This window comes from Carassius auratus, chromosome 20, assembly GCF_003368295.1.
Source record: "Carassius auratus strain Wakin chromosome 20, ASM336829v1, whole genome shotgun sequence".
NCBI classification, from domain to species: domain Eukaryota; kingdom Metazoa; phylum Chordata; class Actinopteri; order Cypriniformes; family Cyprinidae; genus Carassius; species Carassius auratus.
This window is the reverse complement of record NC_039262.1, coordinates 4,895,522-4,910,188: the sequence shown is the minus strand read 5'-3', so window position 1 is coordinate 4,910,188 and position 14,667 is coordinate 4,895,522. Positions and strand designations below refer to the sequence as shown.

Below are 14,667 nucleotides of genomic sequence, written 5' to 3'. Positions count from 1 at the left end.
AAGCTAGACCAAACAACTTTCTGTTATGCAAATCTTCTCACATCGGGTCATAGAAGTGGGGGCGTGTTAGAATTAGCCATTTTAGCATGGTGTGGTTGACTCTTAACTTTTATAAAGAATATCTCTTTGGATTTGAGACTTTAGTCTTTGCAACTTTAAAGATCTTCTTTATGAACCATAAACTTTTAACACTTCACAGAGAATGGAAAATTTTAAGTCGCATCATATGACCCCTTTTGTATAAATTCAGTTGAAAACATAGTGCCTTTAATATGACAACTAAATGCAATATAATAAAAATATTAATGTTGCTATTGTAGTATTCATAAGGATTCATTTGTAATTCTGTATAGTTTGTATAGTATGAATTGTATGATTAGATGCTTTAAATACATTAGTATTGTACATTTCAGCATCAACAGTAGGCAAACATAAGTAAATTTACGTTTTATTGAACCACATTTTGGATGTAATACATGATACTCCCATAGTGTCTCTAATGCTTACTTATTTTTTTCATTTTAATCTCCTGAGCTAATGTTGTTTTTGTAACTATGGGTAACCGTGTCAGGAGTAGGAGGGTTGCTTCAAATATGAGGGTATTTATGGGAAAAACTCATCTGTTCTGAGTACATTTAGGAGTTAAAATAGACAGGCATGTACTATATATTTATATTTATCTTTACCAAATGTTGATAAGTGTCAACCTTTTTACAAAGAAAGTCATTTCAGCATCTGGAGCAGATGATGACCTCAAATAAGACTCAATCTGAGAGCATGTTTCTCTGCTATCCACTCCGGCCAAACTCCTGTCCAAAACTGCATCGTCTTACTGTTGTTAAAGTGGCATTGTATTCTTTTTTTGTGCTGATGATCCTCACAACAGTTTTGGGGAACCTGCTGATCATCATCTCCATCTCTCACTTCAAACAGCTTCAGTCTCCAACTCATCTGATCGTTCGCTCTCTGGCTGCCAGTGACTGTCTGCTGGGCTCTTTGGTCATGCCGTACAGCATGGTGCGATCTGTTGAAGGCTGCTGGTATCTGGGAGATTTTGTGTGTAAAGTTCATTATAGTTTAGACATGACCTTCTGTATCTCCTCATTACTGCATCTCAGTTTAATATCTGTTGACAGGTACTGGGCCATTTGTGACCCTTTGAGGTACAGAATGAGGGTCTCAAACAACACTGTGACTGTTTTTATTACCTTCATATGGCTGTTTTCATTTGTGTACAGTTTCTCTGTTGTGTTTTCAGGGATAATTGCAGTTGGATTAGAGATGGTTATATTGCAGAGTTATTGTGTGGGAAATTGTGTTGTGCTTTTTAACAAGGAGTGGAGTATTATATCTCCAGTTCTTGTATACTTCCTTCCCGGGACAATCATGAGCTCTCTGTATGTGAAAATCTTCTATGTTGCACAAAAACATGCAAAAGTTATGTCAGAAAGAGTGACTGGAGGGATGAAGAGCCAAAGCTCTGCTCACAGAGAGAGAAAAGCAGCTAAAACTCTGGCCATTGTCATGGGTGTTTATTTGTTCTGCTGGCTGCCTTTTTTTACTGCGTCTGTTCTAGACACTTTGTTCAATTTTTGGACCCCAGCTGTTGTTTTTGATGCTTTGTTTTGGTTTGCATATTTCAACTCGACTTGTAACCCCTTGATTTATGGATTATTCTACCCTTGTTTTCAGAAGGCCTTTAAGATTCTCATATCCACTTATATCTGTGCCTTGAAGCATTCTAACACATTAATATTTGAATGAATACTAATCTCAATCTTCAGGCATTGCAATAAAAAATATTTTTATGTAATCCTTTTTGTTTCATACATGCTGAACCCATTTTGCAAATGTATTTTTATTGGAAGCTGTCTTACTATTTTTAGTAATCTAATTAAAAAGAGGGGCACACATGCAGGGATTGCACTATATTCAAAATGTATTTCAGCTATTGTTAAACAACCTAAATAGCCTGCATTTCTGTGAAATTAACATTATAAATTGCTTTTTAATACTCAAAATAAACTATTTTGATCACATTTCAGTGGGTTTACAATAAAATAGTCTCCCTTTACAAAAGCACTCCTTTTTTAGAAGTTTGTTTGGTTTAAATTCCCTGATTAAGATCCAGATGATTAAGGGAAGTATCCTCAACTGAACCAACCTGGTCACACTTATATCTAATGTTTAAAAACTGAAAAGAGAAAAAAGACATGAGTGACAGAAAACCAGTTATAATTTGAAAGTTAAAATGTATAGACATTTTAAGAAAGATATAAAACGTCTATAACCTACAGTCTTTGCAGTTGGATGGTGGAGCTCCAAAAGCTTGATTATAAAGTGGCTCTGAAAGTATTTTTTAACAGTTACAAAAAAAAAATTCTCATTTCCACTTACATCTGTGGCAACAAGGATTCAAACGCTACAACATTTAAATGAACAAGGCCAAATTATTAGGAAATCTTCTGTAATTCTTTTCTATGGCAATTTAATAATTTATTGATTTGTATTGGGTACAACAGGGCTAAAGACTGAGGTGAATCCTAACATAGGGTTTCACACAATGAAATCATAGTCAGTAAATATTTTACTTTATTTTTGCCACTTTTTTTGGTGCATCCAGAGCTCCAGAAAAATCAGTAATCAAGTTGCACTGACATTAATTACTCTTTTGACATTTGTAGGTTGTGATAAATCTATCTTTTTTTTTTAAATCATATTTATTATTTTCTGATTTGTACATTTATCCTTACCAACCACATTAGTTAACCTTCCAATAAATAATAACCATAATTTCTGCCATTCTACCATCTTTCAAGCAATGATTTACAGTTCAAAGATTTATAAAATGATAAAATGCAGCCTTTCAAACTTTATTTATTGATTTATTTATTTTTTTGAGAAAAGGAATTTCAAAAGTCATTTGTCTTGTTCAGACCATCAGTCCAGATCTAATTATTTGTATATTGGAATCTGATTTAAATGATTGTCCACACTGTGTATTGCTGTTTAACTGTTCAGACCGGATCTGTTTGTCCATGGCACTCTTTTGTTTTACTGGATATCTGTGTTGGTTTCTGTGGCAACTAAGTTGCGTTAGTGTACCTACAGTAAAAACAGCAACAGCAATGTTTACAGATATTGTCTTACAGCATGACAACATGTTGCCATCGCACTGGATTATATAATGTCTTATGGGGTAGCAGCAGAAATGTAGGAAGCTGGAATGCGCAGTTGTGTATTCTGTGCTGCTGTCTCTGCCAGTCTCGAAACTCAAAGAGGTGTAGGCCAGCTCTATAATTGTCATTTTCTGCTTGACTTGCACTTTTCATAACACAATAAAATCTTGGTTCTACAAGACATTCAGCATGTTTTCTACAAACAACATCTGACATGTTTACATTTTCTGTAGCTTGAGAAAGTGAAGTCTTCTTGATTTTGCCAAGACATGTTCCTGGATCAACATCTTTTGATGATCCTGGATCAACATTATTGTTCAAAAATATAGACTTATAGACCTAAACCTAACCCAACCCATAATTTATTCCTAAAATCAGTGTGAATTTATAGCTGATTAACGAGGGTTTAACCCTGATTGTAAGCCTAAAATGGATATTTCCTGAAAAGTTATACATCAATTCTGACTGGATTAATGTAATGTTGTTCCTGGAACAACAAGGATGTTGATCCAGGAACATGTTGTACTTGGTGAAAATTAAATATCAATTTTCCATATCCATTAAATATCAGTTTAAAGGTCCCATTTTCCAAGCTTTTTTGAAGCTTTGATTGCGTTTGCAGTGTGCAATATAACATGCGATCATGTTTCACGTGTAAAAAAATGCAGTATTTTCCACACAATTCACCTCTGTATACCGCTGTTTCCACTGCCATAAAAATGGGCTGATGACTTCCTTGTTCTATAAAGTCCCTCCTTCAGAAATACGTAACGAGTTCTGATTTTGCCAGCGGTTCCGGTGTTGTGATTCGACATGAGCTGAGCTCACACTGCCCTCCTGGAAACGCGATTGGGCTAGTTTTGAGAAGCAAATGGGCAGGATTTGTTTTGAAAACCTGGGAATCCTGATCTGAACCATAGACAGTAAAAGAACGCACATGCTGGAGATGTACTTATAATCACAGAACCATTTTTACTGACGAGATGCGCATTAAAATCGCATTCGATTTTTTTGCAAAGCCCTACAATCTAGTTAACAAAGCTAAACAGCGTTGCCCTTTGTGTAATAAGTTACAGAAACTGTTTAAAAAAAATAAACTTACCGGTTGTGGTCCATAAACAACGCCTTCTCCAGACAAAGAGGGAACTGCTCCATCTTTCAAGAATAATCTTTGTGCGAATCCGGCATAGAACTGACTGAGATTGAGGAAGCTCGCTGTCCTCAGCAAAATGTGCTGCACATAGTTTTACATGTGGATTATAATTTTCGGGAACCGAGTTAAACATAAATTGTAACCATTAATCTCCAAGTACAGCATCCCTGGGAAGCCCAAACAAAGGTGATTGGACTCCGAGATGAAAATAACAGTGTTTCAACGACCGTCGGAGCGCAACAAGGCCACACCCCCTTTTTGTGTATTCATGTGGGTGGAAGTTAGTCAAAAAGCTGTTTTAATGACATCATTATTGCAGGAACTATAGGGATGTTTAAAACATGGGATCACGAAGAATAGGACCTTTAAGTAATATTTCAAACCAAAAAAAAAAATATATTTTGAAACAGATTTGTCATATTTCATGTGATGTTTTCGTTTATTTATTAAATATATATGCCATTCATTCTTGATAAATATGATTGGATATATGATCAGATTCCTAATGAATAAGTTCGACTTATGCACAAAAATCAGATTTGGACAGTCTGAACAAGGGTTATTATAGGGATTTAAAACATATAGATATATCAAACCTACCATCTTAAATGTTTAAATTTAGAATACATATTAGTTTCTTGTCAATCTACAGGTTCACATTTACAATTGTGTATTTGGTGTATAAAAAATACGGCTTGATTTTAAAGAGCCAGTAAGATGAAAATTCTAAGCTTCCTATCACTGTTTATAAGTCCCGTACAAAAGGTTAAAAAACATTTTCATTTTGTCAAAATATCATTTTAAAATTACCTCAATTCTCAGAGATCCCCAAACGGTTCGTGCGAAGCTGTTCAAAAGATTCAGTTTCTTTAAACCACACCTTTCGGTAGCATACTGTGTTCTGATTGGTCAACTGACATAGTCAGGTTTGATTGATTGGTCCGCACACAACTTTATGGTAAACAATGCGTTAGCATCTTTTTGGGGTGAATTATGTCTTATTCCTCTCATCGCGAAGCAAACAGTAAAATAAAAAACTTGAACAGTCTTGCTGCTTTTTCTTCTGTGTGGGTGTATTCAAGCCACGCGCTTCAGTTTGAATCTGAATAGCGCGTTCAGCGCAGGGGCGTGGTCACATTAGATATAATGAAGGGAGACGTGAAAAACAGACATCGCATTGTTTTCATATGGATTACTTTATCACAGAATATCTGTTAGCAGCACTTATTTAGTTTTAAAGAAGACATGTCAAGCTTTCTATAGATATCTCTCTCATGTCTCTTCGTTGAGTATTCACAGAGTTACACTTCATTTTAATGACGTGTTTGTAAAAGAAGGTCAGCGCAGAGAAAGGCTGCAGACAGCACACATACTGATAAGACACTCGGTAGAAAACAAATACATAACTTCATAATCATACTTCGCGTTGTGATTCGGAGATGCTCGTTGGTCTAAATAAAGTTGGTAATGAACCCTCTTTTATGGCCAAACGCTTTGAAAATCCCGCCTTGTACTCACCGAGATTAGAAAAGCAGTCATCAGTGAAATGTTGTGAACACAACAAAAGGGATTTGTTGTACTGCTCTGGTATTGAGGTAGAAATGAATTTTAGCCATTGGTTCTTCTGATCTTCATTCTTTGGCAGTGAAAATAAAACAAACTTGCCTTTACAATTAAAAACACACCGTCTCCTCGACATGATGCTATCACACCAACCAGAGCGTCTGTGTGTGAGGGGGTGGGGCAGGTCAGAGTTCCGTTTCTCCCAAGACGGTAGGCGGAGATTATTATGCAAAGAGTTCTAGTGACGTACATAGAGATGGGCAAAAGATTTGAAATCTATAACGACTCGTTTCAGCGATTCAGAGTTGACTCCTTACTTTAGAAGCCAATAACTTTGTAAATCGTGTACTTTTTGGTTTAACTACTTTGCACATTGTTTACACTGATGGACAGCTACATTATACACTGTAATACAGGTAATTTTTGATTTCCCATCTGTGTGGCTCTTTAACATGGGTCTGAACAGAAACAGCAGACAGGCTTAATGAAAATTAATTCCAGTAGGTGACAGAAGAACAGAATGGCAGAAATAGAGCAGTTTCCTCAGTAATGGAGGTACACAAAGCAGCACTGCACTCATGAACACTGCGTTATCAAGCATGATATTCAGGCGAGATGAACATCAGGGAAGAAGCTACGCAAAATCAAATCTGCGTGGTCAGACTGAAACAGATTTCCAGAAATGCAACTTCAAAGGTATTTTGAACCACATGAATGTAGCTCGAAACAGATTTGTAAAAATGTTTAAAAATCAGATTTTGCATGATTTCTTGCTGTTCGGATATGTGATTAGATTCCAATTGGATATACACCAATATCTGATTTGGACTGACAGTCTGAACAAGACTATATTTATTCTAAATCTTAGCCTTTTAAATGTTAATCCTCACATTAAGCCATTTTGTGATTCTTGTTTTTACATCCTTAAAATTAAAAAATTCTAGAAATTATAACGTGATGAATGGGGCGGGGACGAGAGCTGTGGGAACGGGTTGAGGCCAGTGGAGTGATTTGGAAATGAGCGACACCTGTTCCACTCACCGGTCTCGAGTCCAACGGAGGAGATCAGAAGGATACAAAAGATGATCGACAACAGTGTACAACAGGCCGCTGGATTCCGCTTTTTGAGCTGGCGGGTGGATTCTTACACCAGTATTATGAACATAGCCATCTTTGATACTGTCTCTATGGTCACCTGAACATGGGTGTATCCTCAGCTATTCATTCAAACAGATCTGTATTTAAACAAAATTCAATTAATTCATACAGATATTTATTCAACTCGAGTCTGCAGGATTTCCATGGGTCCTTGTAAGTCTTAAATTTGGATTATCAAATTAAAGGCCTTAAAAAGACTTAAGTTCCTTAAATGGTACAAGAAATGTCTTAATTATATGTAACAATATCAAAACTTCACAATCACGCTGGCTGCGGGAACCTGGGAGTAAGGACAGACAGACAAGGCGAGAGAAAAGGAGATGGAAGGATGAGGAGTGACAGAGACGAGAGAGGGGAGAGAGGATAGAAAAAAAAATTGTTCCGGTTCCCAGACACACTGTCGCTTGGCCACCCACCAGCTGTATGAACTCTTCCACAGTGCCTGGCGGCAGCACTGGATGGCCCTCAGAGGACAGCGTGACATTGATTGCGACGGCTTCCTCCGCTTTCGGGCAGCCGGCAGGAGTCCCTCGTCGCCTGCTCCTCGACGCCTCCGCTCCTTTATGGACAACAGCTGTCCCTCCACATCGTGGGCAGACGGGTCCCTCCCGGCAACTCACTCTAGCTCACCGCCTCGAGCGTCCAAGGTGGCAGACTACTTCGCCCTGCTCGATGACACCGCAGATTCACCACAGCGGCGAGGGATCTTCAACAGCATGTCCCAAAACTTCACAATCATAGGAAGGAGGAGACGGGAACCGATCTATATTAGTATCTATATTATATATCTATATTAATATCTATATTAATACTTAATGTAGACTAATTTCTTAATATTTTGGGTCACTTTTTCAAAATTCCCAGCAGGTCATATGTCAGCTAAGCTGTAGATAATTTTCCATTGTTTTGGCACAAAATGCACTACATTACACAACACTACATTTTTCACTACATTTACATTGTTCAAATTACATTAATTACATACATTAATTCACCTTTTTGTAAAACTCTTTATTCTATGTTCATGTAATGTTTGTTGCTATGGGTAACAGTAACAGGTGTAGGGAGGGTTAGCTTAAACCTGAGAGTATATATGAACAAATCTGAGCTGTTCTGAATCATTTAGGGAGTTAAACTATAGATCGGCATGTACAGCACTATATAAATATATGCTTCTTCTTCTTCTTCTTTTTCGCTAATTGCTGTTTTATCAAACTATAATCTGCAAAATTATTCTGTTTATACTTTGGTTTATAGTTAACTGGCTTTTTTACAGTTACAAAGGAATATATTTCAGCATCTAGAGCAGACGTGATGACTGCTAATGAAACTGTGACTATGAATGTGTTTCTCTGCTATCCACTCCTGCCAAACTCCTGTCCAAAATTGCATCGTCTTACTGTTGTTAAAGTGGCAATGTATACTTTCTTTGTACTGATGATTCTCACAACAGTTTTTGGGAACCTGCTGATCATTATCTCAGTCTCTCACTTCAAACAGCTTCAGTCTCCAACTCATCTGATTGTTCAGTCGCTGGCAGCTTGCGATTGTCTGCTGGGCTCTTTGGTCATGCCGTACAGCATGGTGCGATCTGTTGAAGGCTGCTGGTATCTGGGAGATTTTGTGTGTAAAGTTCATTCTAGTTTAGACATGAGCTTCTGTATCTCCTCATTACTGCATCTCAGTTTAATATCTGTTGACAGGTACTGGGCCATTTGTGACCCTCTGAGGTACAGAATGAGGGTCACAAACAACACTGTGACTGTTTTTACTACCTTCATATGGCTTTTTTCTTTTGTGTACAGTTTTTATGTTGTGTTTTCAGGTGTAAACACAATTGGTTTGGAGTCATTCATCATGCAGGTTTATTGTGTGGGAAGTTGTGTTTTGTTTTTTAACAAACAATGGGGTATTATATGTCCAGTTCTCGTATTTTTCCTTCCTGGGACGATCATGGGCTCTTTGTATATAAAAATCTTCTATGTTGCACAAAAACATGCAAAGGTTATGTCAGAAAGAGTGACTGGAGGGATGAAGAGCCAAAGCTCAGCTCACAGAGAGAGAAAGGCAGCTAAAACTCTGGCCATTGTCGTGTGTGTTTTTTTGTTCTGCTGGCTGCCGTATTTTACTGTTACTGTTCTTGACCCTTTTTTCAATTTTTTCACCCCAGCTGTGGTTTTTGATGCTGTAATTTGGTTTGCATATTTGAACTCCACTTGTAACCCTTTGATCTATGGTTTTTTCTACCCTTGTTTTCAGGGTGCATTTAAGATTCTCATTTCCACTTATATCTGCGGCAACAAGGATTGTAACACTTTAATATTTGAATGAAACTTATAGTAAACTCACAGTAAGTGTTTTTCTTTTTTCTTTTAATTTTTTTCATGCAACTATTTTCAATGGTATAGTTCATTTTATTTTTATTTTTTATTACTGGGGGCAACAGAGATAATGACAAAAATTAACCCTGTTAAGCCTGACATAAGAAATCACAGTCATAATCATATTTTTTTAATAAAAAATTTTTTTATATACTTTAAAATATAATATATTATATTTATAATATAAAAATAGTTTCCGCGCAGTATGTTTTTTGTGTGTGAATATTATACCTCTTTTTTGACTCATATAACATGATATAGTGAGAACTTGAACAATGAGGCCTAAACTGAGCAAAAATATAAAATTGTTGCTGATATTTACTGTATATGAAGTAGTAAGGTGAAATTGTGATTTAAAAGCTCTTTAGAGCTCTGTAGTTTCAAAAAATATAGTGCAATGCAATACAATGATAACTGAGAGATTAACAAATAAACGTTCCTCAAAAGCCTCATGGATCATATTTGAGACTCAGATTTAAGCACGTTTTTTTCTAAAAAAAAAAAAATGATTGTATAAATGATGTTAAATGATGTATAATCAAGTAAATGAGTAAAAAGTTGTGTCAGTCTAGTAAGAGTTCATCTTAAAATATGACTAACAATAATGGAAGTTATTCTCATGTTTACTAAATGCAAATACTAAAAAGTATAAAACAATCAATCAGCGAACATGAGGTGTGTAGTAAGTTTTTCAGCAAAGTTTTGGTCATGCTGTTTATTTAGGGAACTTAAGGGCTTCATAGGTTTAAGAAAAGTTAACTTTTCAATACTCTTATAGTGTAATTGCAATAATAAAAATAGATTTTATTAAATGCTGATGGAGCAGCACATTTTATGGGAAAATATCACTTCTGTATGAAAATTGTCATAATTTAGAAATAAAAGGCAATTTTCTACCCTGACGCTCTGTTGTTAAGGTTTGTCTGCTGTGAAACTTGTATGAAATAACTATTACATGTGAAGCTCTATCAAACACTTTTGCTATGTTTTTACTTTTAGAGTTTTTGAGAATGCTGACATATTTAATCTAATTCAATCGCATAGGTTCATTGTAAACTGTTGAGCAAATTAATACAATGATCTCGACATTGTAACTCGAGTTCTGGAATCTCACAAATGCTTTCATCATAACTAGCACTGCCAACATGATATAAATACGAGATTCACTGTTCAGTGTAGACTGAGTCATTGATTATAGTCGTGTGCTGTGTGATTGACAGCTCCAGCCATCATAATTCTTTGAATGCTTTCTTTTTACAATTCAGTCACAAATTAAATTAAAGAGAAACAATGTGTAGTTGAAAGTTTAGCATTGGCTTGATTTAATAATTTGAAAACAATTTTTTTTAACTGTACTGAAATTACCCAGTTTAATCCATAAATATTAAACACCTCATAGTATCAATAACTCCACAACCGTAGCTCATACAGTTTTCCTCAGCGTTTGGAATTTTTGTAAAATCTGCACAAAAGAGACGATCAGTTGCTTGAAGATCTTGACTTTGTAGAAGACAAGTGTTGATTTTACACTTGAAAAATGTAAGTATTACTAGGCCTACTTAGAAATTAACATTACCTCAGAAAGCCTTTCTAGCCCACCACAACACTTATAAACATTAATAATGATAAACGGTGATCAATAATTCTGTATTTTTTGTAAAACAAACATTTTAATTAGGATTTTTGTCATATGCCATAGCGGTGGATGACTTCACACTAGACAAATGCAGCCAAGATGAATACATCTACATATTCAGACAAGTAATGAATGAATGAGTTAATGAAACAATTGTAGAGTGACATGATGTCAGGTTAGTACTCGGAGGCAGAGGGAAGTGGATTCAAGAGTCTTTACTTAAAAGGAATAGTGAGAGGGAAGGAAGTGCAAACTTGGTGAGGGGGTTTTCTGGAGTTCGTGTCCGTGAAAGCCAGGTGAGTATGCTTATATAGAGACGTCAAAGCCACACAATACAAGATTTCAATAGTTGTCTCTTCTCTTGCAGTGGGAGTTCAATAGTCGAAGGATCACTTAGGCACTCAGGAGATATCAAGGCATGTAGGGGAGTTCAGATCACGGAATATGCCTAGAGCAGTGGTTCCCAACCTTTTTCAACTCGCGGCCCACACATCCAAACACATATGTTTGCGCGGCCCACTTCAAAAAAATTAACTGACCCCGCTATTGTTGGGTTAATAACTTAGTACTCCGAAGCTAGATTTTAAACTATATTTATTGAATAAACTAGGGCTGTGCGATATGGACAAAAAAAAAAAAAAAAGCGATTTTTTTAATCAATTTTGCAATTGTGACACACATCGATATGCTTTTACAGTCATAAATGCATTCAGGATTAATTTGAAACATATTTCCAAAAGAAAACCAATCAGAGCTTTATCAAAAAGTCATCTCTAGAACAGACATAAGTCAAAATTATCACTATAGTGAAGATGTAAAAAAATGTACAGACTTGTGGCAAAAAAAAAAAAAAAAAAAATCCTGTATACAGGGACTTTTTTTTCCTTTTTTGCCATGCATTGTTCATAGAGCTCATTAATTGGAGCGGTGCCTCAGGTGTTTGCAGTGTATGCGGTCAGCAGTGAGAGCGCATAAATATAACGCGAAAGCACATTAAAATAAAGCACGAGTGCGAATCTATCTGTTCGCAGCAGATTTCCTTTGCTCTGTCACAAAACCGGTCATGCTTGCTCAGATACACGCTGCTTTGCGAGGAGAGAATGTGCACACTTTAAACGTGTCTCCTCTCACTTAAACTGCATCCTGTTCACTAACAAATTCACTCTATGCTCATGTGTTAGACATGAATTAATCGCACGTTTTTATTTCTAGCCTTTTACTGCAGTGAGAACGCTCTGATCCGTCAACATTGGCTCAGAAAAAAGGCGCATCACAGACAGTGTGTGAACCTGGAGTTAGGCATATGCCCAGTCTCGCGCTAGGCGAAATGCATTCTGATGGGATCGGATACGGGAGGTCAGAGCCGCGGAAAATTGTGGTCTAAAGCGATTTAGAAATCGCCCACGCTTAAATCGTGATTTTAGGACGTTTTCTTTTAATCGCACAGCCCTAGAATGGACTGGAAATGAACAGTAAATAATTGGCGGCCCACCTGCAATACCACCGCGGTTGAACAGGTTGAAAACCACTGGCCTAGAGTGTTCTGGAGACAGGAGAACAAAGACACACAGGTTACTTTCTCAAACGTGAGTATACTTTACAGCTGGAGTCTTCGTGAAGACGAGGTGAGTCAGAGACAAGTTCACGAGATCAATCCCTGTTGGAGGCTTGACAATGCATTGGGGTTTCTGGAGGTGTTTTATAGTGCAGGGGTAATGGACATCAGGTGCTGGTGATTAGCATTCGGGAGAGAGTGAGCGCTGGTTATTGACTGGAACTGGGTCTGCCCAATCCCTGACACATGACAAGGCTATATTTTATTTACTGACAACATCAGGGGCCTGTACCATGAAGCTGGATTAGGTGGCTAGCCAGCTATGTTTCAGGTACTATGAAAGTAGCTTGGCTTTAATCGGTGTTCGTTGCCATGGTATCTTATGCTGCACGGCTAACCTGCTCCGGGGCAGGTTATGTTCTGATTCAAGATCTCAAACTGAAGGTGAACCAATCAGATGTGAGAGAAGTGACACATGTCTGACACAAAGTCACTCCGGTTTATCTTGCTCCAAATTAAAGGTCCCTTATGCTTAAAAAAATAAAATAATAGAAGTCTGGCTTTAATGATAATAACTGAGTCATTTTATGATTTATATAATTATTGTGATTCATATTATTATTTATCTCTTACAAGCAATTTTAGTTTAACAGTTATTATTATTATTTTTTATAAATATTAATGTATACAGATCATGTGATTTAAATAAGCTGTAGTATCAAAAGATTGAACTATTTTAAAAATTACAAATCTGAACTTACATGTTCAAGTCTCTATCACTATATATTTTCAAATGTATAAACTAAGTTAACAAGTTCCACTTGTGACTACACTGATGGAACAAGATCATTTATTTTATTAGTCCTCCTTCATTTTTCATATGACATTTAAATTTGTCATATTATTCAATCTCTTAACCTTTAGCAAAACCTTTAACCTTTAGTTTTAAATCTCGCTGGGTCTCTCGCTAGAAGTTAATCAAAATTGCTTTGTATTGCAAGGCTCGTGATTGGCTGTTCGCCAGTGATGTCACACTTTCATGTGCACGCGCTCCACAAACTCAGGATCAAAGCATGAATTGACAAAGAAAGTTGATGAACAGCATCATGGTACCAACAAAGCCGGATTGGAGAGGTTTGGTTTTGTCAACTCAAAACTAATCCTGTAACTCTGAATTTGTTCAGCTACCATCATGGTACAGGCCCCTGGAGACATGAATAAATGAGTAAAAGAAAAGTAACCATAACAATAAATAAATACAAGTCAACAACACACAAAACAAAGCTTTATTCTAACATTATTCTGTTTTGAAAAATTACAGGTGGTGCACCCACATCCATCCATCACATCCCTCACTGCTGCAGTCAGACCAGATCTGATCATGGATAGAAAAGAGACATCGAGGCTGTCCTTTTCTGAGTGTACAGAGAGGATGAGGAAGACCATGATGATGCCCCTGAACCACACATCCATGAACAAGGGCATGAGAACATGTGCGGGACAATCTGTGTCTGCTACAAAGATTTATGTGCTGCTCTCCATGAGCACCACTACCTGTAATACATTTACACCGAGTAAACACTTTACATCTCATAGCTTTCTATTTATTGCTAAATTTAATTTCATATGTTTACTATTGCATGCTATTGCCTGACTTTCAGATTCTTCATGACATTATTTGATGATGCTTTAAAAGCTTCTGAAACTTAGGTTATATTGACTGATGTTGTATAAACAGAAACCAATAGAACAAACATGACCAAAATCACATCCTCAGTGGGCTCTATTTTAACAATCACAAAGTGTAAAGCGCATGGTGCAGGTGTACTCAGGGAGTGTCCAAAGGGAATGGGTTATCCCTATTCTCTTAATGAGCACTGTTGGGAACGTTACTTTAAAAAAGTAATTAGTTATAGTTACTCACTACTTGTTCCAAAAAGTAACTGCGTTAGTAACTGAATTAATTTATAATAAAAGTAACTCGTTACCAGGGAAAGTTTTTTTTGCGTTACTGTAAAAAAAAAAAAAAAAAAAAAAAAAAA

At 36.6% G+C, this 14,667-nt stretch overlaps 2 protein-coding genes across 2 annotated transcripts; both read left to right on the top strand.

Moving 5' to 3' along the window:
• Positions 1 to 744: 744 nt before the first annotated feature.
• Positions 745 to 1,764, top strand: LOC113037798 (trace amine-associated receptor 4-like). Its single transcript, XM_026195145.1, has one exon. It carries the CDS (start codon positions 745 to 747, stop codon positions 1,762 to 1,764), a length of 1,020 nt encoding a protein of 339 aa, XP_026050930.1.
• A 6,603-nt stretch (positions 1,765 to 8,367) lies between these two features.
• On the top strand, positions 8,368 to 9,384 carry LOC113037797 (trace amine-associated receptor 4-like). The gene has a single exon (XM_026195144.1). The coding sequence runs from the start codon at positions 8,368 to 8,370 to the stop codon at positions 9,382 to 9,384; it is 1,017 nt and encodes a 338-aa protein (XP_026050929.1).
• The last annotated feature ends 5,283 nt before the right edge of the window (positions 9,385 to 14,667 follow it).

Coding starts and splice junctions, on each gene's coding strand:
- LOC113037798 (XM_026195145.1), top strand. CDS start 745: ATGATGACCTCAAATAAGACTCAATCTGAGAGCATGTTTCTCTGCTAT.
- LOC113037797 (XM_026195144.1), top strand. CDS start 8,368: ATGACTGCTAATGAAACTGTGACTATGAATGTGTTTCTCTGCTATCCA.